Genomic DNA, 13,767 nt, shown 5'->3' with positions numbered 1-13,767 from the left:
ACGTTTTGCACATAATATTATCACTAACCTGTGGTAACTAATTTTGAAATTAAATAAGCATAGTATTTAAGAAATCAAATATTTATTGCAAAATAATAGTTTAAAAAAAATAACAAAATACGCTTTTATAGAAAATCAAACTAAAAAAGCGTGGCGTGTTTTTCAGGATATTATCGAAATAACGCTTCTACTTATATCTGTTCATAAAATATTTATAACTACTGATACCATGCAACCCACGCTTTTTTTTATAATAAAATAATTTTTTCTTACTCTATTTTTAATTCAAATTTATTAAAATTTATTTTCTATTTTTTATTTGGATTTTCTATAAAAGCGTATTTTGTTAGTTTTTTAAAACTATTATTTATTTTTCATTTTTTATTTGAATTTCAATTTTTATCAAATTTTTTTTCAATTTTTTTTATATTGAATTATCATCGGTCCTTAATAAGTATACCAAATTTCGAGTTAATTCGACGTTTTGAAGGGGGTCAAAATTATGTTCAAAGATTCCATTGCATACTGTATGTTACATACGTCTGAAGTTAATAAAAGCGTATTAATATCGATTGTTTCAGAGTTTCTCTGTCAATGTACATTCTCTGGTTTAAGTCGCATCGGTATTGATTAGGCTGCAGAGCAATATGCTGTGTCGTTAAGGATGGTACAAGTGACGTAATAAGTGACGTAGCGGGTCGCGGGGCAGGGGTGCAGAGGGCGGTGACCCCCAGCGCGGGCCGCAGTCCCGGCAAAGGCGTTATTTATTCTACCGAGGTGTCCCCGTATGCAATTTCGAAGCTTTTATTACTAAGGCATGATATGAATTTATGATTACGCATAAATAACCGGCTTCCTAAATAGAAGTCGACGGCGAGATGATTACTATATAAATTATCTTCTAATGTGTAAATTTTCTTTCTTTGTAATATTAATACTAACTATTATTATTAATGTCACACTAAAACAAAATTGATTTACATACTAAGTTATAAGTTCCATTATCGATTTAGCGAATATTGCATCAGATTTCCCTTTGGGACTTTAATCAAAGATATTATCACTCACATTTTTCACTAAAATACTTTTGAACTGCTTACAACAGACCATTTAAAATATCGACTACAAATTTTTAAGACCTTGTTTTAAGTTATCAACAGGGTTCAAGTAGTAAACGAGATTACCGTAATTGGTTTTTCGGTAGACAAAATCGAATTCCGACCGATCCGTGTCACTTGCGAGCCAACGCTATTAATTATTCATCACTAATTAGCAGTTTTGTATTGAAACAGTTTCGGATCAGAGAGGGCCGCCGCGGCAGGAAACAGGAAGGAGGCAATCAACATTCCTAAAAATATCACACATTTGGTGTTCATCCGGCGAACGATGCGCCGCGCCGGCGTCGCCACGCTATCGAACTCCTAACTTACATACGTTCTACGACATAGCTGCTTGGTGCCTTCGAATTAACTGATATAAAAACACATAAATAGGTGTACAGATTTTTTTTTATTGCTTAAATGGGTGGACGAGCACAGCCCACCTGGTGTTAAGTGGTTACTGGAGCCCATAGACATCTACAATGTAAATGCGCCACCCACCTTGAGATATAAGTTCTAAGGTCTCAGTATAGTTACAACGGCTATCCCACCCTTCAGACCGAAACGCATTACTGCTTCACGGCAGAAATAGGCGGGGTGGTGGTACCTACCCGTGCGGACTTACAAGAGGTCCTACCACCAGTAATTACGCAAATTATAATTTTGCGGGTTTGACTTTTTATTACACGATGCTATTCCTTCACCGTGGAAGTCAATCATGAACAATTTTTATGTACGTAAATTTACTTATGCAATTATTACAACTAGAAGTCCCGCAGTAGTCGAAATTCGACTATAATTAATTGGAATTGTAAGTTTGTATACTATTATGATTGTATTTTATACAAATTTCGCCAAGACTACACTATAAAAAATATTAACAAAGACAAACAATATTTAATCTATTCTCAATTTGACAACAGACGTCAAGAACAAAAGTTTGACAATAAATAGTATGCATGCGTGTGTGCGTCAAATACATGGTATGTAGTGTGTGTAATGTTTTCTTTATTGATTTAATGTATCTTTTATGCATTATTTAAAAAAAAAATTAGCATTGTGGACTTCTTCTCTATATTCTCTATAAGTCTGGAAAATTTCGTACTCCTCCGTCCGCGCAATTTTCGTAAAAAGGGATACAAAGTTTAAGCTTCACGTATTAATATATAGATGACAGCTTCGGACATGTTTATTGCCAAAGCTAGAGCCAAAGTTAAGCTTGCCAAAACAAGACAGTTTCGGACATGTTTCTGCCACGTATTCCTCTTGACAAATGAACTACTATGATATAGAAACTGGAAGATGGACTAGAAACTAAAATGGAAAAATTATCTTTAAAAAGTATTATAAAAAAGAAATAAGTTGAAGAACTTAGATAATAATGAAGACAGTACTTTCGCGGATACGTAGTTGAGGTTATATCTAAATCGTCTTAAGTCGTCTTAGTAAAAATATGGGCGATTTTCTTGACAATAGCATTATCGCGATTGACAATGTGTTAAGAAATTCGAGTATATAACTCGTCGCTTGTTACATTTCTTACATTTTATTCGAGCTATTTAAAAAGGATTTTATGAATTATTAGCGCAAACTAGATTTCACAACTGAACTCTTGACAAAGTTCGTCGAATCACTTACAATAGGTTCCGTACACGTAGTTCTAATCTATGCATTATTCTAAACTAATTATTTAATAAACGGCCAATACTTAATTTTTATACTGCTTAACTTTTCAAGAAGACACTTATGTATATTCTGATACATAGATTTTTGATAATTATTTTTACGCGGACTTCAAGGCACCCTTGACATTAAATGATTTCTGGAGCCCATAAATATCAAAGTATATGCCGTCACCTGTCAATGTATTGCCATGCCCCCATGTGTTCAAATTCTTATATCGCATTACGACTGTCAAACCGTTCAAAGAGTGACGCGTGTTAGCTTTCCGGCAGAAATGTGGTATTTGATGGTTTTTTTTTGGGGAAAATAAAAATTGTAATCTACGTTTACCTTATGTTCAAAAGGTGCCTAAATTAAATCAGTAAATGACCGATGACTAGCGACAGAGCACTGCCCCGTTAAATCCTTGTAAAGGGCGTAGTTCTCCGATCATAACTTCTAGTGAGAATTTAGATATATCAAACCATTCGGGATTAATGCTTTATGGACATTGTAAACATATGGACAAATTATTAACTAAGCCTCTTTTGCGGGTTATACTAAAAAATCCAAGATTCTCATCTCATAAAGATAATCGTAAGCTTGTATTTTGCTATCACCACGACACTATTCATCAGATAAAGATTCCCGAATGCGATCTCAAATATACCTAAGATCGTTTGTGTGTTTTAAAAATGTTAAATTTCGAAACTAGGTACAGCCACATGCATTACCTTCCCGTATTAGCAATTTTGTTATTCTGTGTTCGGACCTTAGTTACACGCATGCACGAAATTTAAATCAAACATTTTTGATAGTGCACACATTTTGATTTTTTTGGATAAAAATGTGAATGAAAACTAGGTATGTTTCGGAATTAAGCGTACGATCGACAGAATCGCGACAACCGCTCACTACAGCATAAGTTAGTTGGAGTATTTTTCATTATAACCTCAAAAAGTATTTAGAATCGAAGTGCCGACATCCTAAAAAAAATATTAATAGTATGTACTTAATTAAGAATTAAGGTTGTTATTTTTCACTGGTGGTAGGACCTCTTGTGAGTCCGCGCGGGTGGGTACCACCGTCCTGCCTATTTCTGCCGTGAAGCAGTGATGCGTTTCGGTTTGAAGGGTAGGGCAGCCGTTGTAACTATAATTGAGACCTTATATTGAGAACTCATTTCTCAAGGTGGGTGGCGCATTTACGTTGTGGATGTCTATGAGCTCCAGTAACCACTTAACACCAGGTGGGCTGTGAGCTCGTCTACCCATCTAAGCAATAAAAAAAATATATTAAAGGCTTCTCCGTAGTTGAATAGTACCTATAGGTTTTCATTTGGATTTTGCAACTCAAAGAACACATCGAGTAGCACCTACCTACCGAGCAGCACCCACATCTAATGTGTACACACTTAGGTAGCTTATCGTCACGTTACAATGTGTAATAGCTGTAACCGATAACATCGACCTTCCTATCGAAAAAAAAAAAAGCGTTCATTTCTTATCGGAATGTCATCGTAATAATAATTATTTATTGTTCGATCAGCACGGCCGATATTACTGATTCCCGGCAAGTACGCGCCTACTACTCGCCGGCACATAATTAGATAATTTCTATTATTTATATGCGAAGTGGAGTGTGCGTTGCGCATCGAAACGACGCCGCTTCCTTCGGCGGCGTACGTAGAAATCCGTCTACTTCTCGCTAAAGAGGATGTGCGCTTGGCTTCGATGATTTAATTCACAAAAGTTCCTGTCTTGAACAACGTTCGTCCTGATGAAGCAACCCTCCGTAGTTTCACATTTCCTCTATGCTAATATCTTTAAACGTGTCAGCGTACTAATGAGATTCGAGTTTCGGTCACGACACAGAACGTCGATACACCCATACATATTGTGGACATCATCTGAATATAATAGAGGACACGATGGGGTGGGCGTAGTATTTAATTGACACTAGATAAAGTATTATGCTGAGCGTTGTTGCTAGTATATTTTCATAGAATTTGTGACAAGAATTCGAACGAATTCGCTCATAATTCGAGTTATTTTTGTCTTATCAAACATCAATAAATTTTATTAATTTTGGTCAATAATGCTGGTAAGCAGGCATGCGTTCCGATCTGAAGAGTGGGGCAGTCTTTGTGCGTGTCTCACGTATGTCTTCGACCTCATGTATCCAGAAAGCATTAATCACAAACGAGGCCTTTTAAGTATATATGCGATCATCATCAGCCCACAGTCGTCCACTGCTGGACATAAGCCTCTCCCAATCCACATCACTGAGCCCGGTCTTCGGCTCTCCACTTCTTGCTGGCCATCATTTGGAGGTCATTGCACCACCCAGCCAAGAGTCGCCCTACGTTACGTCTTCCGCTGCGCGGTCTTCACTCGAGAACCCGTCTGCTCCAGCGTTCGTCAGTTCTACGGCATATATGGTCAGCCCACTGCCACTTCAGCTTGCTGATTCTTTGAGCTATTTCGGTGGCTGTAGTTCTCTGCATGTTATATATGCAATAAGTAAATAAAACTATTTATGAAACTATTAATAAGTGAATTCGTTTTTCCGTGACGTAAGGATCGTAGTTTGCACTTGTATGAAAGGTATTAAAAATTTTTTTACCTGTGTAACGGGTAACACTCATAAATACGCTTGATGTTTATGAGTAACAACTTAAGATCAGGTAGGCTCGTTCATCCACCTTTATTGTTAAAAAAAATCATCCTGAGGTTTTAAGTCGCACAGCTTTCAAAGACATACAGATTATTTCTCAATAGTAACATACTGGGTTCTTCTGGATTTTTGCTGGATTAAGCTTCCTACCAGTGCGGGTCACAACATACGGGTCAGATCAGCACCCGTAATTGGATGTTTTACTTTCATGGCTTTACTACACGATGTTAATCCTTCATGGTGTCGTTCGTGAGCAAGAAATTGTACCTGCCAGATGACTTCAATTCCGACCACTAAATTAGGCCATGGACGTTTCAAATGAACCTTTTTTCATTGCACGTAATGGAAAATAACAAAAATCTGCTGACACGTAGAGCCTACTGACGTGACTGGAGTGAGAAGGTTGGGCTTACACCAGCTCTCCTCGATTTACATTGAAGTTTGACGTTTAGTTTAGTAAACGACTTTTGTAATTGAAATAAAGCCGCATGTCAAGTAGATCACCAATTACCATGCTTTCGATGGAAATACGAGAAATTGACAGGCTTTTTTTTACCTATGCTGATGATAGCCTTGAGATGCTATTTCAGCTATACCCTAGCGTGTAGGTGAGCTCTCGGGGCTCAAACCGGAAGTGTTGCTAACACTGACCCTAGCAAGAGCAGCGCTTCGCAGAATCTACCACCGGATCGGAAACGCAACCCACTGAGAAGATCCGGCGAGAAACTCAGTGGGCTAATTGTTAAACATGTCTTATAGGTAGGTTTTTAACTTGTAAGGTGTTTAATGGTGGTTTCTGTACAATGTATTAATTATTCGTGATTTACGCATGATAAAATATTTTATCTCTTTGCGTGTATTAATGTAAATAATATTTTAGTAACTGAGTCTGAAACTGCATATGGGTGGGTGTAGGTGGTTGAAACACATTTTTAAATTAAACTATGTAAACAGCTATTCAGACAAATAACGCCATCTATCGAGAACTACTGCGAACTACGCACATGTTACTGATACTTTAATCATTTTTAGATTCAATCAGATCTACCAGTTATTGATTTTAATAGATTATTTTAATTTTAATTTAAATAAAAACATCTAAATATACATGATATTATAATGCGTATTGCGTTATATGTATACTATAAACCTACATATTTTTATGTAGGCATAGAGTAATTTATTTTTCAGTTTTCATCCTAAATTTATATAAAAATAGGCAGAAAAAACAGATAAGTACCATTTTCTCCTGTGTTTGTTAACCGATTTGCTTTATTTACTAGGCTAACTGCAGAGAGTACTCAGTGGTAGGCGTCTTGTGCGACGGTAACCACCCAGCAGTTGACTCATTGCTCGTAAGCCGACAAAGTCAATACAAAAAAAAAGCAATGATTGAGCTTCAATGAAAAAAAGGTGGAAATTTCCTACCCAAAAAAAAGTGTTCCTTTCATGGTTCACCTTTGTGAGTTTCTTTAATCCCACCCATAGCTTCTAAGCGCCTGAACAGAATCGAAAGCTCTAGTTTCGTTAGAGACTTTACATGATCTCAATTGAAAGCTACATTCCCCACTTTTACAAGGAAAAAATTCAATAAATACAGAAGAAAATGCACAAAATATATTTTTTTTTAACGATAGACAGCGGCTTGGCTCTGCGCCTGGTATTACTGACGTTAATGACGACGATAACCACTCAGGTCAGGTGGGCCGTATGATCCTCTGCCTACGAGGGCAATAAAAAAATTATCTATTACGTTACGTTTGGTGTAGCTAGGATAGCCCCCGGGCGGCAAGATCCCAAGGACGAAGAGCGATTCACCCAGTTCTCCCGATCCTGCGGACAGAATGGAAAGCAGTCGACGTCGCCCCAAACACGTCATTTCGGATCCTCCCAATCCACTAACGGTGCTTACAGGTACCACAAGCACCGGTCATCGTTCTCGTCGAACCCGTCGCTTGCGACGAAGGGCTCGACGAGTAAATTAGCCCATAGACACAGCCCACTGAGTTTCTGTCCGGATCTTCTCAGTGGGTCGCGTTTCCGATCTGTTGGTAGATTCTGCAAAGCACTGCTCTTGCTTAAGGTTAGTGTTAGCAACGTCGTCAGGTTTGAGCCCCGTTAGCTCACCTACTTCTTAGAGCTACGCTGAAATGGTCTCACAAGACCATCAGCATAGCTAAGAAAGAAAAAAAAACAGACCAAAATGGAAAAGGCAATAAAAACCAGTTCAATTTGAAAGTTTATTTTTGCTTATAATTAAATGTGTACATAACAATTAAAATAAAATAAAATCACAAGCTCTAATTACTAGTGCGTTTAGAGGACTAAAAAGCTACAGTACTTCCATAACATTAATCAAACAATGTGGCTTGTTTACCATTCACAATGGGGTATATTGGAATCGTTCCCGAAGCGAACACTAAGCCATTAACCCTGAGCAGTGACCGGCAAACCAAAACAGCCTAATAAAGATAATACTCATTTGAAATTTATTCAGGAAATCATTTTATTTAACATGTACTTTTATAGCCTTACAGTTCAAAAATGTTTGCTTTTTCTCTTACAAAGCAAGATAATAAGTAATATTCTGAGCCTGGATTAATTATTTCGCAGAGCTGTAGTCTGGGAGTCAAAAAGTCCTAGTTCAGGGTAAACAGATATTATTTTCCGTCTGTTCGATCTTCAGAACGTTACTGTTATAAAAATCATATAAGTTTACGACCTTACGTCTCAAGGTGGGCGGCAGAATAGACCGTGAGCCCGTTTACTGATAGTGAAACAGAACTAAATTTTCATTTATGCAGTGCCATGTCAAAAACGTTGCAACCTTGGATAAATTTGAAAATTCAGCAAAGCACTATTCTTGCCCGGGCCTAACAGTGTTAGCAAATTCTATGAGGGAAATAATAATAAATTGAACATGATTTTCAGTGTAGCAAATGGCAATCAAATATATCATACCCCATGTTTTCGAATCGGTTCCAATACATACATCCTTTATTGCATAATTAATACATGGAAGTCTAATAAAATTATATTTAACACTTTTTTATGAACTTGCCCTATATGTAATTGTTCAACTTATTTTTCACGAATGTCAAAATATCAAATTTACTTAAAAATTTAATTCACTTCAAGGTCGATAATACAATAATTTTATAGCATTGGTCTAATGGCCTGACCAAGATGACCAGAATAATAAAATAAAAATCGGCTTTCCATTAAGCATGTTTTGTTGCTTTTTCAACTATATATTTAGTTGTAATCTCGAGTAATACAAAGTGGTTGAGATTAAATCTAATACTGTATTTTTGTGTGTGTTATGGCTAATCCCACCACTCTTAGACTGAAGACATTCCCATTGTAATCCATCTATGGGTTCGGGTAGCCGCTTCCATTTTAGCAAGCAAAAAGGAGACTGAGCTGTTGATACTATGCATTAAGTTTTAGATCTAAAATACATCCACTTATTAATAAATTTTGATAATTTGTATTCTAAGAATTACCTGCTTCTAGGGGATACAAAAATCACAATAAGGACACTTTGAAGTAAAAATTCGAATAAAATAAATGCACCACACCAATGACTAGTAAATGCACAAGTAGATTTTAAGTATCATAGATTAAATTTAAACGATTATATGAGTCGACTATTATCAAAGGCGGCAATCTGACTTTTGGACAATGATTGGTAAATCAGAAAAACGAATTATTGACTTTGTATTCCATTGGCAGTCACAAAACTCTTCGGAACGACATCTTAGATAAATAACAGGTTAACTATTAACCTTTATTTAATGCAGGTTTTGAACCGTATTCTTTGAAGGAGACGATTATATTCAAATAAATCTGTATTGACATATCAATAAAAAATTTTTGTCCAAATGTACAGATTGCCGCCTTTGATAATAGACGACTCATATATAGAACAGTCGTACTCTAGAGGTTGTGATCAGCAAATCTCCATCAAAAAATTTCGTTTCGATAACCACGTTCCCACTGAAAATAGAAAATTCCATAATTAGTATATAATAATTCGTAATTGCAAAATATTTACACATTAATTTAATGCCAATTGCATTTTTTTTGGAACAGTTTTAAAATTTCCCGCCAAAATACTTGAGCTCTGGTCTGACGTTTGACATATTTAATTAGTTGTTTGGAGATCAAGGGTTCTATCCAGGATATCCCTACTGGAAAACATTCTAATTTATCTTGGCAGCGAAATAAATTGTAATCTGATCCTTGTAACCAAGACTTAAAAGTGGACTATTAACCCTAATAAAGAAACTGGCAATTTGGCAGTTTTCACATATTCAGGTGTTATGAATTCTAATTCTATTTATATATTTATAAAATTAGAATAATTCCAAAAATTTTCTTCAGCCCTAGTGATAATTTTACGCAACCAACTCATGTTCTCAGGTCTCGGAGTGGTAGTATTAACATTTAGTTTGAGGTTATTTGGGGCTCTGGTAAACAAGCAACATGATAAATGCAGTGTACCTAGCCTAATGGGTGCCGCACTTTTTATCTTACAATAAGTATGTACTAAATAAATGCAAAACTTTCGATTAATTAGTAGTGTAGATAGGCTGTACTATGATTCCGCTCAGGTAAATATCACCACTCATATTTCTACAGAAAAGCTCCCATATCTGTCGATATTATACAATATGTAACAGACATAGGTCACATGTTTTCAGGTTAGTCACCACAAGCACTTCATAGTGTATTTGGGTTTCAGTATCACCTAAATGTGAGCTGTAGCCTCATCTGCCCATCTATACTAATTTATATTGAAATTTTATATACTATCAAACTTACTTGAGCACATTGGCCGGCATCATTTGCGATTCAGGCGCTGACTCTATAACGGATTGCCAAGTGTTCGTTGAGTTCGGGATCACATAACCAAAATCGAAAAACCACTCTTCTAAACATCTCCCTTTGAAGAGTACTTTCTATAAAAAGAAACATTTAGTTTTTTTTAGTGTTCAAATCAGTTATATATTTTCTATTGCTGTAGGTGTGAGTAGCTCAAAATCCATGTGTTATTAATGAAGTTAGTACCGAATTACCAAATAATAAAATGTTTATCTATGTAAAAATTATATTTTATATCTAATTAGATTGGTAATGTTATATTTAATTGTAAGTGTACTACCAGTTAAATGCAGGATTGGATAGTTTAAATTCTATAATTCTGTGAACATATTAATTCAAGTCAATTAAAATAAACTAGATGAATGAATTATTTTTGAAATAATATGATATAAATATGGAGCAAAGCTTGGATTCAGACAGTTCTAAGTTGTCACATCTGTGGCCAATTATACTGATAGATGCTGATGGTGATGTTATTTTAACAAGCAAACATTTCACACTATACAGTCTAAGCCAGAAATTTCTCCCATGTTCTGGATACCAGAAACATACATATAAGACAGGAAGATGTATACTCAATACTCAGATTCGAATATCAGTTTGATAAATATAATTCCACCTAAATCAAAACTATCATGACACTTTTTCTTATTCTTATTCTTGCCTTTATACAATGATGACCTTTTTTCCATTCAGGTCTATCATACATCATATTTACCCATACACACCCTTTTCACTCATATGGACTTGGAGGGAATGTGTGAAAGGGGTTCACACATTCCCTCCAAGTCTATTTATGACGTCCCCTCCTTTAAGCATCTACTGAACACTAATCAACACTGTCTAGTCTATCTAACCTACAACATACTGTTTTTAGTATTTCTGACTCATCGGCTACATAAATAATGTTAAATGATGCTTGTAGTTGGAAACTAATTCTACTTTAATTGCTTACTATCTTAACACTAGCGACCCGCCCTCGCTTCTCTTCGGAAACATTAAATTTTATTATTGACTGATAGGCCAAGCCAGCCATGTAGCGCGCGGTACGACAATAACTGCGGGAGACGCCGCGGGGCGAAGCTAGTGTAAAAAAAGTTGTCTAAGTTACTCCTTATATCATCAGCTACCTATTAGTGAAAGTCTCATCAAAATTGGTCCAGCCGTTCCAGAGATTAGCCGGAACAAACAGACAGACAAAAAAAAATTATAAAAAATTTTATTTTGGTATATGTACCGTATATATATTCATATGAATGTAGTAAAAAGCTGTTATTTCAATACTACAAACAGACACTCTAATTTTATTTATATGTATAGATGTACCTGTTCTAATCTAAATCTATCCATGGATTCTATTGAGCTGAAGTTCATTTCACGAGACACTACTCTGCACTTGAGAATTCTTTTGGGTACTCTTGCTTCGTGTTCCGCATCTGGACTTGACATGTCCTCATTATGTTGCCAAAGAATTTTTCCTGAAAAAGAATTATTAATAAAATAAATATAAATGTGCAATAGGGGAAAAATTATAACATTGCTGTTACTTAAGTATCTAAAAGTAGTTTGATTTTTATTTAAGAAACTTCATAAAATGAGAAAAAAAAATTGCCACGCTTTGCTCGCCCGCGATATGTTATTACAGTTTTGAGTATTATTATTATGTGTTGAGTATGTATATTTTATACAACAATCATCAGCAGTCTGGTGAAGCTACTTGTAGGATTTTTAAATACTAGAAAACATTTAATAAATCTTGCTCCTGGAGTGGTCTCATAGACATCCCAATGTAAAAACAATTAACCACCTTGGACCCAAGATTAGTCATTTATTTATTTATTTTAATTTTTCATTCACATCAACTATAGCATCATATAACTTTTAATTATATTCTGTTGAGTATATTTAAAAAAACAAACAATGATATACACAATCAGTAACTGACTTGTTTATCTTTGGAAATTGCATATCTAATTTACAGGCAAAACAAATTCTACTACTGATCTTAATTTTAATATATTTCAAACGTTTTTTTTTCAATGACTAGATCTTTACCTGTGTCAGCATCACGAAGATTCATCCAATTACTGACGTTGCAATGTTAAAAAATTATTGACAATTGTTAAGTAAAACACATTGAAATGATGAATCTATTTATTTTTAACGCTGTTTATAATCAATTAGGGATCACATGTTAAATACATCAATTGAGGATGTATTATTTTTACATTTTCAGGTACATTTTCAAACTTTAATTGTGGGACTATTGTGGGAAACAACAGCATAATCGTGGGAAGAAATTCATTCCAAAAGTGATGCACGGTACAAATGCTTAGGTACTGAATTACTATGGAACAGCATTATGTTTGCAGACGATGGGCCTAATAATGCAAAAATACTTTTTAAAAGAATAGGCAGGACTTGGTTTAAAGTCTCTCGACAGTCGGGTAATCATCCAAAAAGCAAAAAAAGGTGCCCTGCTAGACGTAACGCCACGACTTACTCGTCAACTATTCGATTTTAAAGGATCTCAACTCACAATGGCATTAAGGGCAATATAAGAAAAAGAACATATGTAAAGGATACATTTGAAATCCCTTCAGAATAGTCTCCACACGATCATTTTTATCTCGTTCAGTTGTTAGAACGTCAGTCATATTTGCGAAAATAAAAGTTCAATTCCAATTTTATATGATTATGTTTTTGATTGCTGATTTTCTTAACAGCGAACTGAACTGTGTTTATTTTTCTGTCTAACAAAATACTCTAAACAATTAAGTGTTTATTCTATGACTCTAAATTCAATTACGAACACAATATTGTTCACATTCACATTGAAAAATGAAAACCACTTTTTCTGGGGTTTTTTTTGCAAGCTCCATAAATTAAGTCTATGGTCTTTTTTTATGACCTGGTAACATAGACCTTTAGGTTGTTTTTGGCGGGAACGCGAGGAGTGAAGTTGTGTGATTTGTTTTATTTTATCTATTTAGTGTTTCTTCAGGTTTAAATGTGTAATAACGGTGGTTTATTAACTGTTTGATATCTGTGAAAGTTCACAAATGTGGGAAAACGAAACAAAGCCACTGGACATAGCTTCTCGGGATCCTCTATAGAGATTAGTATTATTATTAACTCCATGGGATCCACCAATTAACGTCATCATATGACATATGACATAACATCATATGAATAGAATGTAAATAGAATACAAATAGAATGTAATGAAATAAATGAGTTCAAAATCACTGCGGTCTTAATGGGACAACTTATTTTCCATAGTACGAATATTTTGGTTTTTAGATTATTAATTATTTATTGTAATTAGTGTGGTTTATTTATTGTTTTGATATTTTCTCTGATAATTAAGTAATATCAATGAAGTTACGACTGTCATGTATGTTATTTATATTATCGTAATAAAAACATCATCAAAGACCAA

At 35.0% G+C, this 13,767-nt stretch overlaps 1 protein-coding gene and 1 long non-coding RNA gene across 3 annotated transcripts in view; one reads left to right on the top strand and one right to left on the bottom strand.

The window, feature by feature from the left end:
- The window catches only part of LOC134199950 (uncharacterized), a 44,872-nt gene extending 31,857 nt beyond the window's left edge, over positions 1-13,015 (top strand). Inside the window, exon 3 of the long non-coding RNA XR_009974646.1 lies at positions 12,562-13,015. This is a non-coding gene — a long non-coding RNA (uncharacterized LOC134199950). The remainder of the gene's footprint in view (positions 1-12,561) is intronic.
- Positions 7,665-13,056, bottom strand: LOC101742215 (retinal rod rhodopsin-sensitive cGMP 3',5'-cyclic phosphodiesterase subunit delta). Of its 2 annotated transcripts, XM_004927896.5 has the most exons (6): positions 12,912-13,056; positions 12,381-12,412; positions 11,652-11,803; positions 10,266-10,402; positions 9,362-9,437; positions 7,665-9,081 (listed from the first exon to the last, which is right to left on the bottom strand). In XM_004927896.5, the coding sequence occupies exons 1-6, from the start codon at positions 12,980-12,982 to the stop codon at positions 9,076-9,078; spliced, it is 474 nt and encodes a 157-aa protein (XP_004927953.1). In that variant the 5' UTR covers positions 12,983-13,056; the 3' UTR covers positions 7,665-9,075. The 2 variants fall into 2 exon arrangements, with proteins under 2 accessions (XP_004927953.1, XP_021204770.1); XM_021349095.3 differs by having other exon boundaries at positions 7,665-9,437.
- Positions 13,057-13,767: the final 711 nt, after the last annotated feature.

The sequence above is a fragment of the Bombyx mori genome, chromosome 13 (genome assembly GCF_030269925.1).
Source record: "Bombyx mori chromosome 13, ASM3026992v2".
In the NCBI taxonomy this organism is placed as follows: Eukaryota; Metazoa; Arthropoda; class Insecta; order Lepidoptera; family Bombycidae; genus Bombyx; species Bombyx mori.
Note: the sequence above shows the minus strand (reverse complement) of the source record. Positions and strands in the feature narration are given on the sequence as shown.

Excerpts from the sequence above, each read along its gene's own strand:
- LOC101742215 (XM_021349095.3), bottom strand. The coding sequence starts at position 12,982 with ATGACTGACGTTCTAACAACTGAACGAGATAAAAATGATCGTGTGGAG. Across the intron at positions 11,804-12,380 it reads TCTTCGTGATGCTGACACAG|GAAAAATTCTTTGGCAACAT; the intron begins GTAAAGATCTAG and ends ATTCTTTTTCAG. Across the intron at positions 10,403-11,651 it reads ATAGATTTAGATTAGAACAG|AAAGTACTCTTCAAAGGGAG; the intron begins GTACATCTATAC and ends TTCTTTTTATAG.